Source organism: Staurois parvus, unplaced genomic scaffold, assembly GCF_062004578.1.
Source record: "Staurois parvus isolate SC_StPar_1 unplaced genomic scaffold, SC_StPar_1.0 ptg000469l, whole genome shotgun sequence".
Taxonomy (NCBI): Eukaryota; Metazoa; Chordata; class Amphibia; order Anura; family Ranidae; genus Staurois; species Staurois parvus.
Window position 1 is genome coordinate 2,789,373 of NW_028318265.1, and position 18,569 is coordinate 2,807,941.

An 18,569-nucleotide genomic window follows, 5' to 3' on the forward strand; every position below is an offset into this window, starting at 1 on the left:
AGATCATTCACAAGCTCCTTCTGTGTAGTTCTGGGCTGATCCCTCACTTTTCTCATGATGATTCTTACCCCATGAGGCGAGATCTTGCATGGAGCTCCAGACCGAGGACGATCAATGGTTATTTTGTATTTCTTCCATTTTTTTTAATAATTGCTCCAACAGTTGTCTCCTTCTCACCAAGCTTCTTGCTGATGGTCTTGTAGCCCATTCCAGCCTTGTGTAGGTCTACAATCTTGTCCCTGATGTCCTTTGACAGCTCTTTAGTAGTTTCCCATGGTGGTAAGGTTTGAATGGAAGAAAGATATTCTGTGGACAGGTGTCTTTTATACACATAACGGGTTGTCGTTAGGAGCACCTTCTTAAATTGACAGGACTAATCTGTGTACCACATAAGCACATAGCCAGTCTGTGGGAGCCAGAATTATTGTTGGTTGGAAGGGGATCAAATACTTATTTTACTCACTTAACTGCAACTCGATTTATAACATTTGTATCATGTTTTTTCTGGATTTGTGGTTGATATTCTGTTTGTACCATTTAAAACACACATATAATAAAAATTATAGATCCTTCATTTCTTTGTAAGTGGGCAAACTTACAAAATCTGCAGGGGATCAAATAATTATTTCCGCCACTGTACTAAGTTACAATAATACAGCATGTTACTGAAGATCACAGGCTTGTTCTGTATCGTTTGCAGAGTAAAAGTGAGCGCTGGCAGCTACCAACGCAGATCAATATACATAAACCTTTAAAATGATATACCTGTATAGTATAGGGTGCAACGTTGCACCTTATACAAGTACTCTGATCATAACTGTAGCAAAGCTCTACAATGAAAAAAAAAAACTCTTTAAAATAATTTTCTAATTCAGTTCATAAATGACTCCTGGGTACCCTTTGATTAGTTCCTAATTAAAATATATCTCAGGCTAAAACGTATGTTTTTCTAATTTTGGATAGAGTATGGAATGGTTAAAACCCCTGTCTAATTATTATTATTATTATTTTGCCACTCAAGAGACTTCCCTTTAATTCCTGTCCCATAGACACAGCAGAAAGTCAAGTCAAACCTCCCCAAAGTGAGAAAAAAACCTGCCAGATGTCTTCAGAACAGGTGTCCATTTTGGATGATTTCTCCTCCATTTTTGCTTTGGTGACAACGTAAAGTAGAACTATAGACATAACTTTTTTTTTCATATTGCATACAGTAAGGTAGGGTTATAACCCATGTCATTTTTTTTTTTTTCGCCATCTGTGTCCCATTAGAGAGACTAGTACTTTTCTGGGGACAACCCAAATTTGGGATTTTCTTTTACTTTCACTTTCAATGCTAATGGTAAACATGGCAAATAGAGAGGGTGAATGGGGTTTCAAAGGTATATCTTGTACATGACCTGAATAGAGCAGGGCCACCAGTTGTAACTAAAACATGTGTGCCTTGATGCCTTTCACCACAACAAGGGCATGTCTTATGTTCCTATACTTCCAATACTCTTCTTGAAGTGGAACTTTAGTCAACAAAAATTAAGTCGATAGATTACTTCATACTGGCCTTTTTGCAGGTATAACTTTGTAAAACATTAAAACTGTTTAAAATCCAGTAATACACTGTTTCACCAAGCTCCGCACATGCTCAGTTGCTCTTTATTCTTGGCATTGTGCCAATAATCAGAACCACTAAAGGCCGCTCTGCTGACAGGCTAAAGATTTACTGCTGCTCAGAGGCTCTGGGCTTCAGCAAATTGGTGGCCTCCGGCAAGAAGAAACAGAGGCAATTTACAACACACACTATTTTGGTAGCTTAATTATTAATGTTTCTTGCTAAAGAACATTATTTTTTATCAAGTTGTTATAGATAAAATTCCACTTTAAGAAAAAAAAAGGTACTTTAAAAAAAAAATGATGGCAGCAACACGTTTCAAAAATTCAGGATAGGGCAACAAAAAGCTGGCAAAGTAAGTGGAAATAACAAGGACACCACATGCACCCCTAACATATGGGCAACCATCAAGGAGAATGTGAGGCATGTCATCTACATCAGCTGACTTTCACTAAATATCTTATATGTACTGTATATAGCTTGAGGGGGTTAGAAAACAAACAAAAACAGCAGTATTTTTTAAAGTTCACAAGTAAAATGATTCTATTATTTAAAAAACACACAAAATCTATAGCATCCTTTGAACTCATGAACGTAATGGTTTACAGATGATACATCTAGTATTTTTTCTTTTGTAGCAAGTTCATCTCAAAGTCACCCCCTTTATTATTTACATGTACAGTACTTGACCTAAAGCCCAAAATCTTACATCTGTTTTATTATCATGATGACGTTGCAATGATGTCTAGCAATGGGATATCTCAAATTACCTATTTATAATGGTAATGTGACCTGAAATGTCTACATTTTTAGGGGGCATATTTATTGATCTTCTTAATTGATCCATCCCTTTTTTATTTTGCCCTTTGATATATTACTCTTAGATTTCTATGTTTATAACATTTTCCCAAAAAATAAATGTAATCTTAGCTCCATGGCTAGAGATGTGCACAACAGGAAATTCGTTCAGTTTTTGATGCATTTGTTAAGTTAATAATTTTGTTTTGTCATATTCGTTATGTTACAATGATTCTTTTTTGGAATTCATTTAGTATATTTGGATTTGTTTCGTATATTCGTTATTTCCAAATGGATTTAAAAGTCAAAGTCGAAATTCTAAATTTCAAACATTCTAATTTTGGAAGATGGCTATACAGTATTCATTCCATTTCATTTCATTATGTTCTATTCTGTTTGATTCTATTCTTTTATTTCCTATTTTATTCTTTTATTTTCTATTCTATTCTGTTCGATTCTATTCTATTCCTTTATTTTCTATTCTACTTTATTCTATTCTGTTTTATTCTTTTCTATTCTGTTCTAATCTATTCCTTTATTTTCTATTCCATTCTATTCTATTCTTTTATTTACTATTCTAGAAAACTTATTAGAAAATTACTGTATTTATTGCAATATGTTTTTATTAATTTTCAAATTTAAATTTGGATAATATATTTTGTTATAATTATTTTGGATTCCTTGAAATTCCTTACTATTGTGATTCGGACATTCAGATACATATAAATCTCCAAAAAACATAAATTTTGTCAGAATTTCGATTCATAATGTAATGATTTGTACATGTCAAGTTCAAAATCTTAAAAATTATCATCCTTCAGACATTTAATTAAATTACTTGGATATTGGCTCGCAGGGATTCCCCTGATCAAACTCTTGGGATGGCAACAACTAGCATGTGGAAACATATTGCCTGCTATTGGTTTTTGAAACAAGGATGTAAAAGTATTGCCTTTTTATCCACCATAATCTTGACATCTAAAAATTGTCAGTGATTTTCTATTATATTTCAAGATAAGATCATGGTTAAAATCACATCTAATGTTCAAATGCCTTTAAATCTTTTTCTGATCCCATCCAAAAGAACCAGATGTCATCCATCAGTGTATCTGTGTCACATCACTGTGGGCAAAGGTATATTGCAAATTTGCCAAAAACATGACACTCCCACTCTCAAGGTATAGGCTGGTGTATGAAGAATCATAGGTTATGCCCACACTGTCTCCTTAATTGGGAGGTAGTGAGAACTACTAAACATAAACACATTTACAAAAATTCAAGTAGCTCACCCAGGAACATATTGTGGCCTTATTTAAAGATATCCTTCTTATTAAGGAACATTCTCAACATTTCCAAACCATATTTATGGGGTAAGCTGCTATAAACTGACCAACCATCCAGAGAAACCAAAATGGTATCCCTGGATATCTCCAAATCCTTAAAGTAGAAATAAAGGCAAAATGTTTTTTTGGGGGGAGGGGGATAGAGTAAAAGAGGGTTATAACTCCATTTGTTTTTTTCCCAGGGGGGATTCCCTTTCACTTTCTTTCCCATACCCAAAACAAAGAATGAAAGGAAATCCCTCAAAAGCGAGGAAAGCCCTGGTTGTCACCAGGGCCACCATAATTAGTGTCCACAGTGGAAGATTTTCCATTAACTCCTGTTCTGGCAAATACCCACAATGTAGGATTTTCTTTCATTTTTACTCTTGGTGATAACAGCAAATAGAACAAATGATTTTTGTACATACAGTAAGGCTGCTTTCACACTGGTTTGCCTCAAAAATGCTGGAAAAATGACTAGCATTCTTGGAGAGTTTTTGAGGCGTTTTTCAAGGGGAGCATCCTGGACATGTGACTTACTTTTGTAGCTCAAATTGGGCAGATTTGCACGTTTGAATTCACTAAAAAACTCTACTAAAACACCACATGAGTTATTTTATCAAGTCATGCGGTATTTTAGTAGTGAAAAACATGCATTAATGTTTCAGCTGCCATCCGGGTTCCCCACTGACAGCTGAATGTAAAAGAAAGAATTACCGGCAATTACAAATAATTAAAAAACGGCATAGGGACCTCCCCGCCATCCGTATCAAGCCCTTCGGGTCTGGTATGGATTTTGAGGGGAACCCACACGGCAAAAAAAATAAAATGGCGTGGGGTCCCCCCAAAATCCATACCAAACCCTTATCTGAGCATGCAGCTTGGCAGGTCGAGAAAGGGGGGGGACGAGCGCCCCCTCCTGAACCATACCAGGCCACATGCCCTCAACATGGGGGGAGTGCTTTGGGGCAGAAGGCCCCCACCCAAAAGCACCTTGTCCCATGTTGATGGGGACAAGGGTCTCTTCCCCACAACCCTGGGCTGTGGTTGTATGCTGCCCCCCCCCCATGTGAATGAGTATGGGGTACATGGTACCGCTACCCATTCACAAACAAAAAAATTTAGTGTTATTAAAAGAAGGAAAATAAAAGAATGTCCTCCGAAGTAGAACCAATGTCAATCACGATGCCCGCTGCCAACCGGAAAAAAAAAAAAAAAGGAAGTCTCCGCTCCCCACACAGGCTCCCGACCGTCTGACTGCTCCACTGGCTTGACAGTTCTTAAATATAGTTCCCCCCCCCTCCTTTTGCTGACCTGCCGGGCTGCATGCTTGGATAAGGGTCTAGTATGGATTTTGGGGGGGACCCCATGCCGTTTTTTATTATTTTGTAATTGCCGGCAATTCTTTCTTTTACATTCAGCTGCCAGTGGGAATCCCTGCTGATAGCTGAAACAGCCAGACCTTCCCACATGTTGTGCATTTTTGGAGTGGTTTTAATTGTTTTTGGTGCATTTTTTTTTAACACCCCAAATATGCCTCAAAGATGCCTGCAGCAGGAGTTTTTATACCGTACTGCAAGCGCAACGCCTTAGATATACATTCACATACACAGGGAAGCAGTTTTCTTGAGCTTTTCAGGCAGTTTTTTTTTTCTCTTCAAAAACTCCTCAGTGTGAAAGCAGCCTAACAAGAGTGAAGCACTCCACTAAATCATCAATAGCAAAAATAAATATATATATATTTATATATATATATATATATACAGTTCTGATCAAAAGTTTGCATACCTTGGCAGAAATTGTGAAATTTTGGCATTGATATTGAAAACATGGCTGATCATGCCAAAAACATTTATTTAAGGATAGTGTAATATGAAGCCATTTATTATCACATAGTTGTTTGGCTCCTTTTTAAATCATAATGACAACTGAAATTTCCCAAATGGTCATGATCAAAAGTTTACATACCCTGGAATGTTTGGCCTTGGTACAGAAACACAAGATGACACACACAGGTTAAAATGCCAATTAAAGGTTAATTTCCCACATCTGTTGCTTTAGAGTCTGTGTATAAATAGTCAATGAGTTTGTTAGCTCTCACATGGATGCACTGAGCCATGGGGAGCAGAATAGAACAGTCAAAAGACCTGTGTAACAAGGTAATAGAACTTTATAAAGATGGAAAAGGATATAAAAAGATATTCAAACTTTCGAATACGCCAGTCAATACTGTTCAATCACTTATTAAGAAGTGGAAAGTTCAGGGATCTCTTTATACCAAGCCAAGGTCAGGTAGACTAAGAAAGATTGCAACCAGAACTGCCAGAAGAATTGTTCGGAATACAAAGGAAAACCCACAGGTAACCTCAGGAGAAATACAGGTTGCTCTGGAAAAAAGGCGGTGTGATTGTTTTAAGGGGCACAACACCATGATACTTGAACAAAAATGAGCTGCATGGCCAAGTAGCCAAAAAGAAGCCTTTACTGCACCACAAAAAAAAGCCCAGACAAACTTACTTATATACAAAAATCAATTATACAATGAATAGTGATCCCCATGCTATTACAGATCTCAAAAAATGTCAGAAATAATAGGAAAAAACAAATAGAAACAAACCCCCCAAAAAGTAAGAATATGTGAAAATAAAAAAGCAATTTGCAAATGCAGAGCCACCTAAACAGTGCAATCACCACATATGTGATAAAGATATTCAGTGACAAGAGTGAAGCGCTATCACTGCAAGCGGGGATCACTATTCATTGTATAATTGATATATATAATTTTTGTACTGTATATATGTAAATTTGTCATTTGAAACAAGTCTCTTTTTTATTTATTTTGACTAAATGTGAACAAAACTAGTCTTTAGATACACTTTAAAGGCTTAGTATTTTTTCAGATAAAATTGTAAAAGGTAAAGAAAAGCGAGAAAAAACTTTTTTTATTTAGTATCACTGCTGCTACTCATGAAGAGACAATGAAAACTTATTTAGCCGATCCCTAGAAGATTTGGTTGGTTTCTTATACATATAATTTCTTAAAATATTCTTTTTATATAATATATAAAATTAAAGCTCAGCACTCACTGAGCGTCCCACTAAGTGGCAATTCTTTTTGCTTGTATGTACTGTCCAACTACGAGAATGCAGAACGTTAAACTGCGTTCTTCAGGGTGCAGACCCATCATCTGTTCTTCCTCATTGGAAAGTGATGATGCTACATGGGATCTACAAAACTATCTGAATGTAAGAAAGGATTAAAAGCTACTGAAAATTTTAAAAACTAATAATAATAAATGTTGGAAAAGCTATTATCAAACAGAAGCTAGGATCTGCGGAAGTGGTATTTAAAAAACCAGGGAAGATGGGTGAGGAAATGGAAAGAAAAATGACAGAAAGGAGTTCAATATTGACAAATTATCCACTGAAAAATAATGTTTCTTTGTGAAAAAGTGATTGCGTCAGCTCGCTGGGGAATTGACATGTATATATAGCTCAGTATAGCAATTTCTGTGTATATTTCACTTGAGACTCCCACGCTAAATGTCACTTCATAATCTGGAGTGAAATTTACTCTGCTAATAATGTTTACTTGTTTTCTAATTAAAATTGTTGTTGCAAATCAATATAATGTATACAAACAAATTTGTGTAATGATGTAAAAAGGCACTACGTTGTCAATCGCAACAGCCAATGACAGATCGGCTTTTAAAAGGAAAACTTCAACTACAAATGATATGAGCCAATTTGTAATTAATGTTTCAAAAACATTCCCTTTGAGTCTGAAGCCACATAGGATTATGTAAAACGTCTTCATCCTGCTGCACCTGTGATTGGCCTGCTGCTTCTTCTAGATGTCTACACAGTACTTAAAAGTCAAATTTTTTTGCATTCCTAGTAATGACCACAGATTTTATGCTCCAAGGGATATAGGTGTAATGCACGATACCAGGGGTACATTGTGTAGAGACATAAGGGGGCAATGCCTATTTATTGGATGCAACATCTGGAGGGATATAAGGGTGCAATGTTTTTACAGAAAAAAGGGGTGCAATACTCATTGTTACTTAAAGTGATCATGAGATTATATTAAAGCAGATTCTCACCTTGATTTAGAAAGTTTAAACTTTAGAAAGCTCTGATACAGATCTAAGCAAAACTGGAATTTCACTTTGTTTATACCAACCTGTCCTCAGAAGAATGAACAGGCAGTCTTTCACTGATCAGATATAACTACTGTATATGTGTACACTTGGAACTGAACCAGGAGCCGAAACTTGAATCGAAAACTAAAACAGTGGCTCAGCACCTCGGTTCCAGCACAAATAAGATGACGCTGGAGCTGCAGATTTAATTATGAGCCTCTCCTCAGATGACTAAGCCTCATTAGAAGGCAACCTATAACAATACCCCCTGGCTCTGCTAATACTCATCTAAAGAGAATCTAAAGATAAATCTCTTCTACACAAATTTCGTTGTATACTTTGAGAGTAAATTGCAACAGCTTCTCGGAAATTATCACCTAAACACCTGATTCACTGGAAAACTGAATGGATGGTGCTCCAATGGTTTTTGATGGACAAGAAATGAAGATATGAAACATAAATAAACAGCGCAAAAATAGATCTCTAAATCCAATCAAAAAAATTATTATATAAAGTGCAAAATAAATATATCATAAACCATGAATTAATAGTGAATATCCCCAGTAGTATTAATATTAAACACCAAAAGTCTGTGCATAATAAAAATCAAAGGTTCCAAAAATTCTTCAAATACAAGGACAACTTCCACCTTCCACCCGTGCAAACCAACATCAAATGCACTCACCAGAACTTAGTGAGTGAGAAGCCATTAGGGATTTTAAAGGGATCCTAAACCCTCTTTAGCATCCACTCCATAGAATTCTTCACCGTCCTAATAGGCTCCACCGTTCAACCAGGAGAAAAAATCTCAAATAGTGTAATATTGCCAAACAATGATAGAATTTAAAAGATTAAGGCCACTCACATGTCAGCTACTTTTAAAAGGCACATTTATTGAGTACAATAGCTTCCAGATGGAACCCGAGCATTTTACAGCCTCCTCTTTCAGGAATCTCACATCAGCCACAGGATAAAGCAGAGAATCCACAAAACAGACCAACACTGCTCCCAAAGATGGCTTCTCACTCACTAAGTTCTGGTGAGTGCATTTGATGTTAGTTTGCACGGGTGGAAGGTGGAAGTTGTCCTTGTATTTGAAGAATTTTGGGAACCTTTGATTTTTATTATGCACAGACTTTTGGTGTTTAATATTAATACTACTGGGGATATTCACTATTAATTCATGGTTTATGATATATTTATTTTGCACTTTATATAAGAATTTTTTTGATTGGATTTAGAGATCTATTTTTGCGCTGTTTATTTATGTTTCATATTGTTTGTGTTTTTCACATTTGCACAGCAGCAGTTTAGATTTTGTAGTTTTTTGGCGCAGGAATAATTTTTATATAAAATTTTTTTTAAGAAATGAAGATAGAAGACTTGCAAAATGAACTTACACTCCTTAAAATAAAGACACTGAGAACAGAGCCCACAGAGGTAATCTTAGAGCCCAGGGCAGGGGTGTATCTCTCGTGAGGCAAACAAGGTGTTTGCCTATGGCGGCAATTTTTAGGGGGGCGGCACCGCCCCCGGAAGAAGGGACCTTGACAGCAGCGGCGGACAGAGCCATGCAGGGCCGCCAGCAGGGGGGTACCTTCGGTACTCTTGCAGTGGCCTGGAGGACAGCAGGAGAATCGATGCGGGGGAGGGCAATTCCAGAGCGATGCTCCTGTATCTCTCCCTCCAGCAGCTGACGAGCCGGGACCAGGAGACAGCCTGGAGCAGGGAGAGGAGAGGATCTGAAGGGGGTGAGCTGTGCTGTGGTCTGTGGGATCTCCCTGTCTCCCTCCCTGCACTGACAGATCGTATTGGAACTGCACACACCTCCCCCCCCCCTTCCTGCTGCACGGAGATCAGCAGCCCTTGGAGGAGGTGTGTGTGTGCAGCCCCATACGATGTGAGAAACGGAGGGGGAAGAGAGGGGGGGGAGAGAAGGGAAAGAGAGAGAATAAAGAGATAGAGGGGGAAAGAGAAAAGGGAGGAGAAGAGAGAGGGAAGAGAGAGAGAGAGAATGAAAGAGAGGGGGGAGAGAGAAATGGGGAGAAGAGAGAGGGAAGAGGGGGGGAGAAGAGAGAGGGAAGAGAGAGAGAGGGGGGAGATAGAAAGGGGGAGAAAAGAGAGGGAAGAGAGAGAGGGGGGGATAGAGAGAGAGAGAGAGAAGGGGGAAGATAAAAGAGAGAGAAGGGGGAAGATAAAAGAGAGAGAGGGAAGAGAGAGATGGTGAAGAGAGAGGGAATGAAGAGAGAGAGAGGGAATGAAGAGAGAGGGAATGAAGAGAGAGGGAATGAAGAGAGAGAGAAAGAGGATGAAGAGAGAGAGGGAATGAAGAGAGAGGGAATGAAGAAAGAGAAAAAGAGGGAGGAGAGAGAGAGGGATGAGAGGGAAGAGAGGGGGGGAAGAGCGAGAGGGGGGGAGAGAGAGAGGGAAGAGGGGGGGGCAGAGAGGAGAGAGAGAGGGAGAGAAGGAGGAGAGAGAGGGAAGAGAGAGAGAGAAGGAAGAGAGAGGGGGGAGAGAGAGGGTGGGAAGAGAGAGGGTGGGAAGAGACAGAGAGAGAGGGAAGAGAGGGGGGCAAGGAGGAGAGAGAGAGAGAGGGAAGAGCGAGAGAGAGGGAAGAGAGAGAGAGGGAAGAGAGAGGGAGGAAGAGACAGAGAGGAGAGAGAGAGGGAGAGAATGAGGAGAGAGAGGGGGAGAGAGAGAGGGGGGAGAGAGAGAGGGAAGAGAGAGAAGAGAGAGAGAGAGAGGGAAGAGAGAGAGAAAATAGAGAGAGGGGGAAGAGAGAGAGATAAAACAGAGGGGGGGGGTGGGGCGAGAGGGAGAGAGAAGGAGGAGAGAGAGAGGGTTGAAGAGAGGTAGGGGGAGTGAGAGAGAGGGCGAGAATGAGGGGAGAGAGAAGGGGGAAGAGAGAGAGAGAAGGAAGAGAGGGGGGAGAGGGAGGGGGGCGAGAGAGGGAAGAGAGAGGGAGAAAGAGAGAGAATCATATATATATATATACATACACACTTATTGACTCTCTCGCTCTCTCATTGGGGGGGGGGGCGCAAAATTTTTGTGTTGCCTAGGGCAGCATAAAGTCTAAATACATCACTGGCGGATTCGATTACTGACTTACATGGCACTGTTACAGCATTCTTCCAAAATCCCACGCCTGATATACTGTTCAAACAATAAGAGTGTGACCATATACACCAGCTTTGACCCATCGTGTGCCTGCTGGGCCTCCAGGGATGTAATCATTAAATTCCACTTCTATTGTATGAAGAAATGTTTACTTCAAGCAGCACATAAAAAACCGGAGTTAGGATTCCAAACACATATTCTGCAACTTTTTGCGGATATTGCCCAGTTCGCATAATACAAATGCAGTTAGGGTTTCCCTTTAAGCTTTTCTTTACTCACCAGGATCATTAGTTCCAAGCTTCCACATCCTCTGACCTATGGAAATGCTTCCAAAAACTTGGCTTTGAGATTCCTTAAGCCCAATCATTGTCTCAAGCACTGGACTCCACAGATCTGCCTGCTTCCTCCTCTGCTCAGCCTATCTTGCCACAATCACAGATTCAATCAGCTGATATCTGTGGCTTTCAGGGTCTCCATTGACTACATTCCCTGTGCTTTCAGAAAACTTCAAATGCATTAGTACTCAACCCCAGTTATTTGATGTCTACTTTATGACTGTCTAGTTTCTTAATATTTAGGTTATATGGCATCTGTGCCCTTTATACCATAATTGACTATGTTTGTCTGCTAATATGTTATTTACTGAAGATTTAAAATTTTACACTCTATTTACATTTCCGTACTATAATGTCATGCCCTACTATATACCATCCTATGCCATATACTGTAACACTCTATAGTGTTAAATAGAATATATAAGCCCTGTGGCAGATTCATCCTCCCTTGAGAACGGCCTTCAGCCTTGGGTACACTACCTAACTCAGTTTATACTTACATGTAATTTATGAATTTTGCACGTGTTTTACAGCTGGCGGGCCTTTGGTCACCCAGTCTTGCCCTATCCATGTCCTGGGCTTGAATAACAGCCCCTAGTGACATATTTTTTAATTAGTTACATATCTCTTTATTGCATTCCAATGCTAGGTCATAATGCTATATAAATTCTTTATAGACTTTTTCCATAGATGAGAGTGTGCATTGCAATGTATATTTACATTGTAAGTTGCTCCCCGGGGTTAGTGTCCTTTATTTGGTCTAACAATGTTCTTCATATACTGTAAACATGTAATTCAATTACAACCCTCTTATGCTACCATTTATATGTTTTAGCTCAGGTGGGTCCTTGCTCCTCCTACATGACTGACACAAGCAGTTATTTGGTTCTTTGGTGTGCTCTCTTGACACACGTTATTATGCTGCAATCATACATTCTTTCTTTATTCTTCTTTCCTTTCCCTTCCCTCTCTCTTTTCCTCCCATCTTTCCTTCACTACACTTTACATACACCTCCCTTCAGACCCAAGAGGCCATTCCTTATATGATTACCTTCCTCTGTTTTCACCATGGTCTTAAATTAGTTTTCTTTGAACATCTAAGATTTAAATTCCCCTCATAAGCAAGTGAAAGTTTTATGATACCTACAAAATCACCTGTCTTTCACTTCAAAAGTGATTTTGATCCTCAGTACCCCCACATATTCCAAGCTAACGCGTCAACAAAATAATGGGGAGTATTAAGTGCATTTCACAAAAACAAACAACTTATCCTGGAGGCAGGCACTTGATTCTAAAGTGCACTTTAAAGGATATGGACCCTACCATTCTCATTTATTATGATATTATTAGGCTTGTATGCAAATCCATCCAACTCTAAGGCTATGTTTGTTACCTTATTGCCCTCTACATTTGGTATCATATAAACTGCATTACTCTTTCCAATGGACCACCTCACTGTGTTAGTTGGGCATCACTTTAACCTCTTACTATGAATCACTTTATTAAACCACTTTTCCACCACTGTTTTCGCAGTTGAATTGGATCTTGATACTTGGATCTTGGAAACATTTCCCATATCCTGGTTCAGTAGAATTTATGTCACTAAAATGAAATATCTTCCCAAATTGCTTTATGCTTTTAGGGTTCTCCCAGTTTTCATCCCAACTCATATACTAAGGACACAACAAAATAAGATCTTCCAATTTATATGGGGTTCTTCTAGACTCAGGATCAGCAAACAAATTCTGTTTGCTCCAAAAATAGTTGGTGGTTTAGCAGTTCTCAATATACATCAGTATGTTTTAGCAGCAAACACAGACCCCATACCTCATCTTCACATGACTCAAGGTCTTCAACTCACTTGATATTGTAGATTGCCACTCAATTCCCTTGGCCTCTCCTCCATTACTTCCACCTTTATATCAGGAGAAAACTTTTAACCCTATCCTTCTTCATACATTACGTCTCTGGGACTCAGAATTTTTGGCAGGCTTCATTACTCAACACCTTCTATTACTGTTCCGCTGTCCTAGGTTTCCCCCAGATAAAAAAAGATTACCTACAATTCTGGTGGTGAAAAGACAAAGGGTTTAATAACATCTATCCCTTACTTTGTCAGAAGGGAGTCTTATCATTCCAGGAACTCTACTCTTCCCATGACATCCCACTATAGAAACACTATTACCGCTTTTAAGTAACCTGTTTTATACATAAGCTTGCTTTCTCCCACTCCTCCCAATTTCTCCTCTCCACGTTTGAAAGAAAATGCCGATCTGATTTACAAGTTACTCGAGTCAGCTAAGCGCACGCCTATGAGAACCTAACAAACGCTCTAGGAAACAGAACTCAACATTCCTTTGGAGTCAGCAGTCTTGCAACCTATTTGGCAGTTCATCTTATAGAATTCTTATAAAATACCGTATAGATGGTATTACAGCCCTATCCTTCAACCTGTTTCTGGGTGTCCATGAGGGCACTATGACCCACATTTGGTGGATGTGCTCAATAGCAGTTAGACTTTCAATATGAGTATACAATCTCATTCGTACACTGCTCCATAGCAACCTTCAAAAAAATATCTGTGAAGATTTATTGAACAAACCTATCCCAGAACTCTTATGCACTAAGCAAGCCTTAGTTGCCCATATCTTTATAGCCACCAACAAGAGCATGGAAAGTCCATCTCTTAACTTTGAGGCCTTGCAAAATAGGTTGATTGATATTATGAAAAATGAGAAACTGACAGCTATTTTAGTGGATACTCATTTCAAGTTTCTCACTATTTGCAACCCTGGATTACTCATTCCCAACCTTCAAGATGTTAAGCCCTGTACACACAGGCCAAATATTGGCCAGTATCAGCCAGTCCAACATAAACCGTCTGAAATTCAGCCTGTGTGTATGGCAGCCTGTCATGCATGAAGTTGCACAGATGTACAATGTCAGAGCACACACAGGTAAAGCACACAAGCACAGATGAAGCATACACAGAACACACACAGACACACACACAGAGCATGCACCAAAAAAAACACACTGTCAGAGCACACACAGCATGTACAGTCAGAGCACATGAATACTTTGCAATATCAATTGTTTTGTGGTTTTGGTGGAATGGTACAGCATGGAGGAATTACTATGTTTAATGCACACACTTTGCTCCTTTTTTTTATTGACATAAAATATTTCAGTGACACCCCGTTTTTAAAGCATGTTGGACTCTAATAAGAAAGTTTGCTTTGAGTTTGCCACCTGCTTGTTGCAATTTTTAAACATTAAAGTGTTTCTAAAACCTAAAGATTTTTTACCTTAATGCTTTCTCTGCATTAAGGTAAAAAACCTTAAGCGAGTCTGCATGAGTGCCCCAACAGCAAGGGATTTGTTATGGGGGCACTCAGCAAGCAAGGAAGAGCCATGAGCACCAGTGGGGGACCCGAGAAGAGGAGGATCTGGGCTGCGCTGTGCAAAACCATTTCACAGAAAACATAAACCTGTTTGCTATTTTTTTTTTAATTATTCTTTATAATCACTTTAAAGAGGGATTAAACTACTGTGTGCTGGGTCGGCTTTTGCTATAATGTGCAAGTATGCACTGCACACATGCACATTATGGTGCACTTACTATACAATGTATGCTGAGCCCCCCGCTGCTGCTATCCTCTCTAGCTATTGGGCATCAACTGACGGTGTAACTCTTGTGCATGCACACAGTACCCAGTGTCCAAATGAGTCAGGAGTGTACATTGCACAATGCATGCACCATACAGTAAATACTAACAATAAAAAATTGCTAAGGGAAAGAGGAGGAAGTTTTTTTTTGGGCAGAAGAGACTTTGCATGTGAGTTTAGTTTAGCTGTAATCATTTATATGATATATATATATATATATATATATATATATTTGCGTTATTCATTGATGTGCTTTCTTTTCTCCCTCTCTATATGATATACAATATATATATAAATATTTCATGATATCTTTTCATGTGACAACACTGAAGAAATTACATTTGCTACAATGTAAAAGTAGTGAGTATACAGCTTTCATATCAGTGTAAATTTGCTGTCCCTTTAAAATAACTCAACACTCAGCCATTAACATCTAAAATGCTGGCAACAAAAGTGAGTACACCCCTAAGTGAAAATGTCCAATTTGGGCCCAATTAGCCATTTTCCCCGGTGTCATGTGACTCGTTAGTGTCACCAGGTCTCAGGTGTGAATGGGGAGCAGGTGTGTTAAATTTGGTGTTATCTCTCTCTTTCTCCCATACTGGTCACTGGAAGTTCAACATGGCACCTCATGGCAAAGAACTCTGTGAGGATCTGAAAAATAGAATTGTTGCTCTACATAAACATGGGCTAGGCTATAAGAATATTGCCAAGACCCTGAAACTGAGCTGCAGCACGTTGATCAAGACCATACAGCGGTTCAACAGGACAGGTTCCATTCAGAACAGGCTTCGCCATGGTCGACCAAAGAAGTTGAGTGCACAAGCTCAGCGTCATATCCAGAGGTTGTCTTTGGGAAATAGACATGAGTGCTTCCAGCATTGCTGCAGAGGTTGAAGGGGTGGGGGGTCAGCCCGTCAGTGCTCAGACGAAACGCTGCACACTGCATCAAATTGGTCTGCATGGCTGTCATCCCAAAAGGAAGCCTCTTCTAAAGATGATGCACAAGAAAGCCTGCAAACAGTTTGCTGAAGACAAGCAGACTAAGGACATGGATTACTGGAACCATGTCCTGTGGTCTGATGAGACCAAGAGAAACTTATTTGGTTCAGATGGTTTCAACCGTGTGTGGCGACAACTAGGTGAGGAGTACAAAGACAAGTGTGTCTTGCCTACAGTCAAGCATGGTGGTGGGAGTGTCATGGTCTGGAGCTGCATGAATGCTGCCGGCACTGGGGAGCTACAGTTTATTGAGGGAATCATGAATGCCAACATGTACACTGACATACTGAAGCAGAGCATGATCCCCTCCCTTCGGAGACTGGGCTGCAGGGCAGTATTCCAACATGATAATGACTCCAAACACACCTCCAAGACGACCACTGCCTTGCTAAAGAAACTGAGGGTAAAGGTGATGTACTGGCCAATCATGTCTCCAGACCTAAACCCGATTGAGCATCTGTGGGGCATCCTCAAATGGAAGGTGGAGGAGCGCAAGATCTCTAACATCCACCAGCTCCGTGATGTCGTCATGGAGGAGTGGAAGAGGACTCCAGTGGCAACCTGTGAAGCTCTGGTGAACTCCATGCCTAAGAGGGTTAAGGCTGGAAAATAATGGTGGCCATACAAAATATTGACACTTTGGGCCCAATTTGGACATTTTCCCTTAGGGGTGTACTCACTTTTGTTGCCAGCGGTTTAGACATTAATGGCTGCGTGTTGAGTTATTTTGAGGAGACAGTAAATTTACACTGTTATACAAGCTGTACACTCACTACGTCACATTGTAGCAAAGTGTAATTTCTTCAGTGTTGTCACATGAAAAGATATAATAAAATATTTACAAAAATGTGAGGGGTGTACTCACTTCCGTGAGATATTGTATATACACTGTATATAAAGACACACTTTTTTCCTTCTTTACAGTTGATTGTAAGGCACTATGACTGATAAAGAGTACAAGATATTATATATAACATTTGTGCTGACATTCAGTTAGCCAACACAATGTATCACCTCTGTTCTCAGTTTCCTGCTGTCTGTAGGTTGCACAGTGTGGTGGAGATAGTTACTCAATCACTCTGACTAAAGGACATAGCATGGGAGGGTCTGAAAAAAGTTCATCCAGAAGAACCAACAGTCACAAAATACCCCCTGGGGGAGCCACCTTACCGTATAACAAAGTCGGCTTCATCAATCTGCTTGCCACATCTGCTACCTTTCAGAATGCCGCCATTTCCCACCACCGAGCATTTCTTCAATGGAAGCTTAAAGGGGATCTCCTGGCAACAGAGACAAGAGAGAGTTTGCCATCAGACATCACCATTGTCACTGATACAATGTCACCACAGGGGAGAGGGCTTCAAACCTAGAGGAGACCTGCAGGACCCCTGCTGTGGTGGGGCCTGTTATAGCTTAGATTGTCCTCATTAGGGAGGATATTAGATGTGGCCATTTCATGGAAGACAGACATAAACCTATACAGAAAGTGCTGCAAACAAAACAACCCCTTGAAGGAATGAATTATATAAATGTAGATCTGCCATAATTAATATACACAGAAGCCAATATGGAAATTTGCAATGGCACTGCCGAAATCTGGAATATCCTATGGAATAACTGAGCCAATTATATCCACTTTAAAATGCACGTTTAGGGAAAACATTTTTTCTTGTTTTGGATAGAGTATTGAAAATTTGGAACACCTATGGCTGTCTGTAGCTCATTATTTTTCCTTTCCATGGCTGTGGCAACAGGAACAGGATGGCAATATTTATTAATTTTATAAGGGTCGGTTCACACTATTGCATACTGTAAGACCCGCGTTTGCTTGGGCATGGCAGCCCATTCATTTGAATGGCCTGCTGTGCTGAATTTCCCGTTGTGAGCTAAGATGTGTGTAGTTCCATTCAAAATGAATGGCAGCCACATGCGTCTCACAAGAGCAGTGCGATTTGGCTGTGGTGCTTGGGGGTGCAGGGAACAGGTGCGATTCCCCCACCAGCAACCAGCCTGCAAGTGTGAACCTAGCTTTAGGTCCTATTTACACAAATGTGTTGCAGTAACATGCATGTTAATGTGCCATACAGTCCCCAGTGCCTTGCAGTGCCATTCATTCCTAATGGCATCCCAACTCACCTGCACTGCTGTGCAAAAGCAATATGCAATGCAGTGCACCATTCAGAAAAAAAATGCAGAATGCACTACATCCGGGGTCTCCAAATTACAGCCCAGGGGCCAGATGCAGCCCTTTGCTTGCATTTATCTTTTGAGGCATTATTCTTGCCACTGATACCAACAATAGGACACTATTTCTCCCACTGACACCAACAATGGGACATCATTCCTTCCACTGTCACCAGCAATTGGGCACTATTCCTTCCTTGTTTCTTCCACTGGGCACTCTCTGGCCCCCCTAAAGTCTGAACAACAGTAAACTGACTCTTTGTTTAGAACGTTTGGAGACCCCTGCACTACATTGTTGTGCAGTAAACTGAGTTACAGCCCATTTATTCTGAATGATCCAAAGTAGTTTCAAGTGTTCAATGAGAATTCCAACCGTAACTGAAAAAGAACA

The 18,569-nt window shown here is 39.8% G+C and overlaps 1 protein-coding gene across 1 annotated transcript in view; it reads right to left on the minus strand.

Moving 5' to 3' along the window:
* ST8SIA1 (ST8 alpha-N-acetyl-neuraminide alpha-2,8-sialyltransferase 1) overlaps positions 1–18,569 on the minus strand; it is an 82,611-nt gene that overhangs the window by 14,961 nt on the left and 49,081 nt on the right. The window contains exon 3 of the mRNA XM_089689139.1: positions 17,165–17,274. Within this exon, the coding sequence (XP_089545265.1) occupies positions 17,165–17,274 (110 nt within the window). The remainder of the gene's footprint in view (positions 1–17,164; positions 17,275–18,569) is intronic.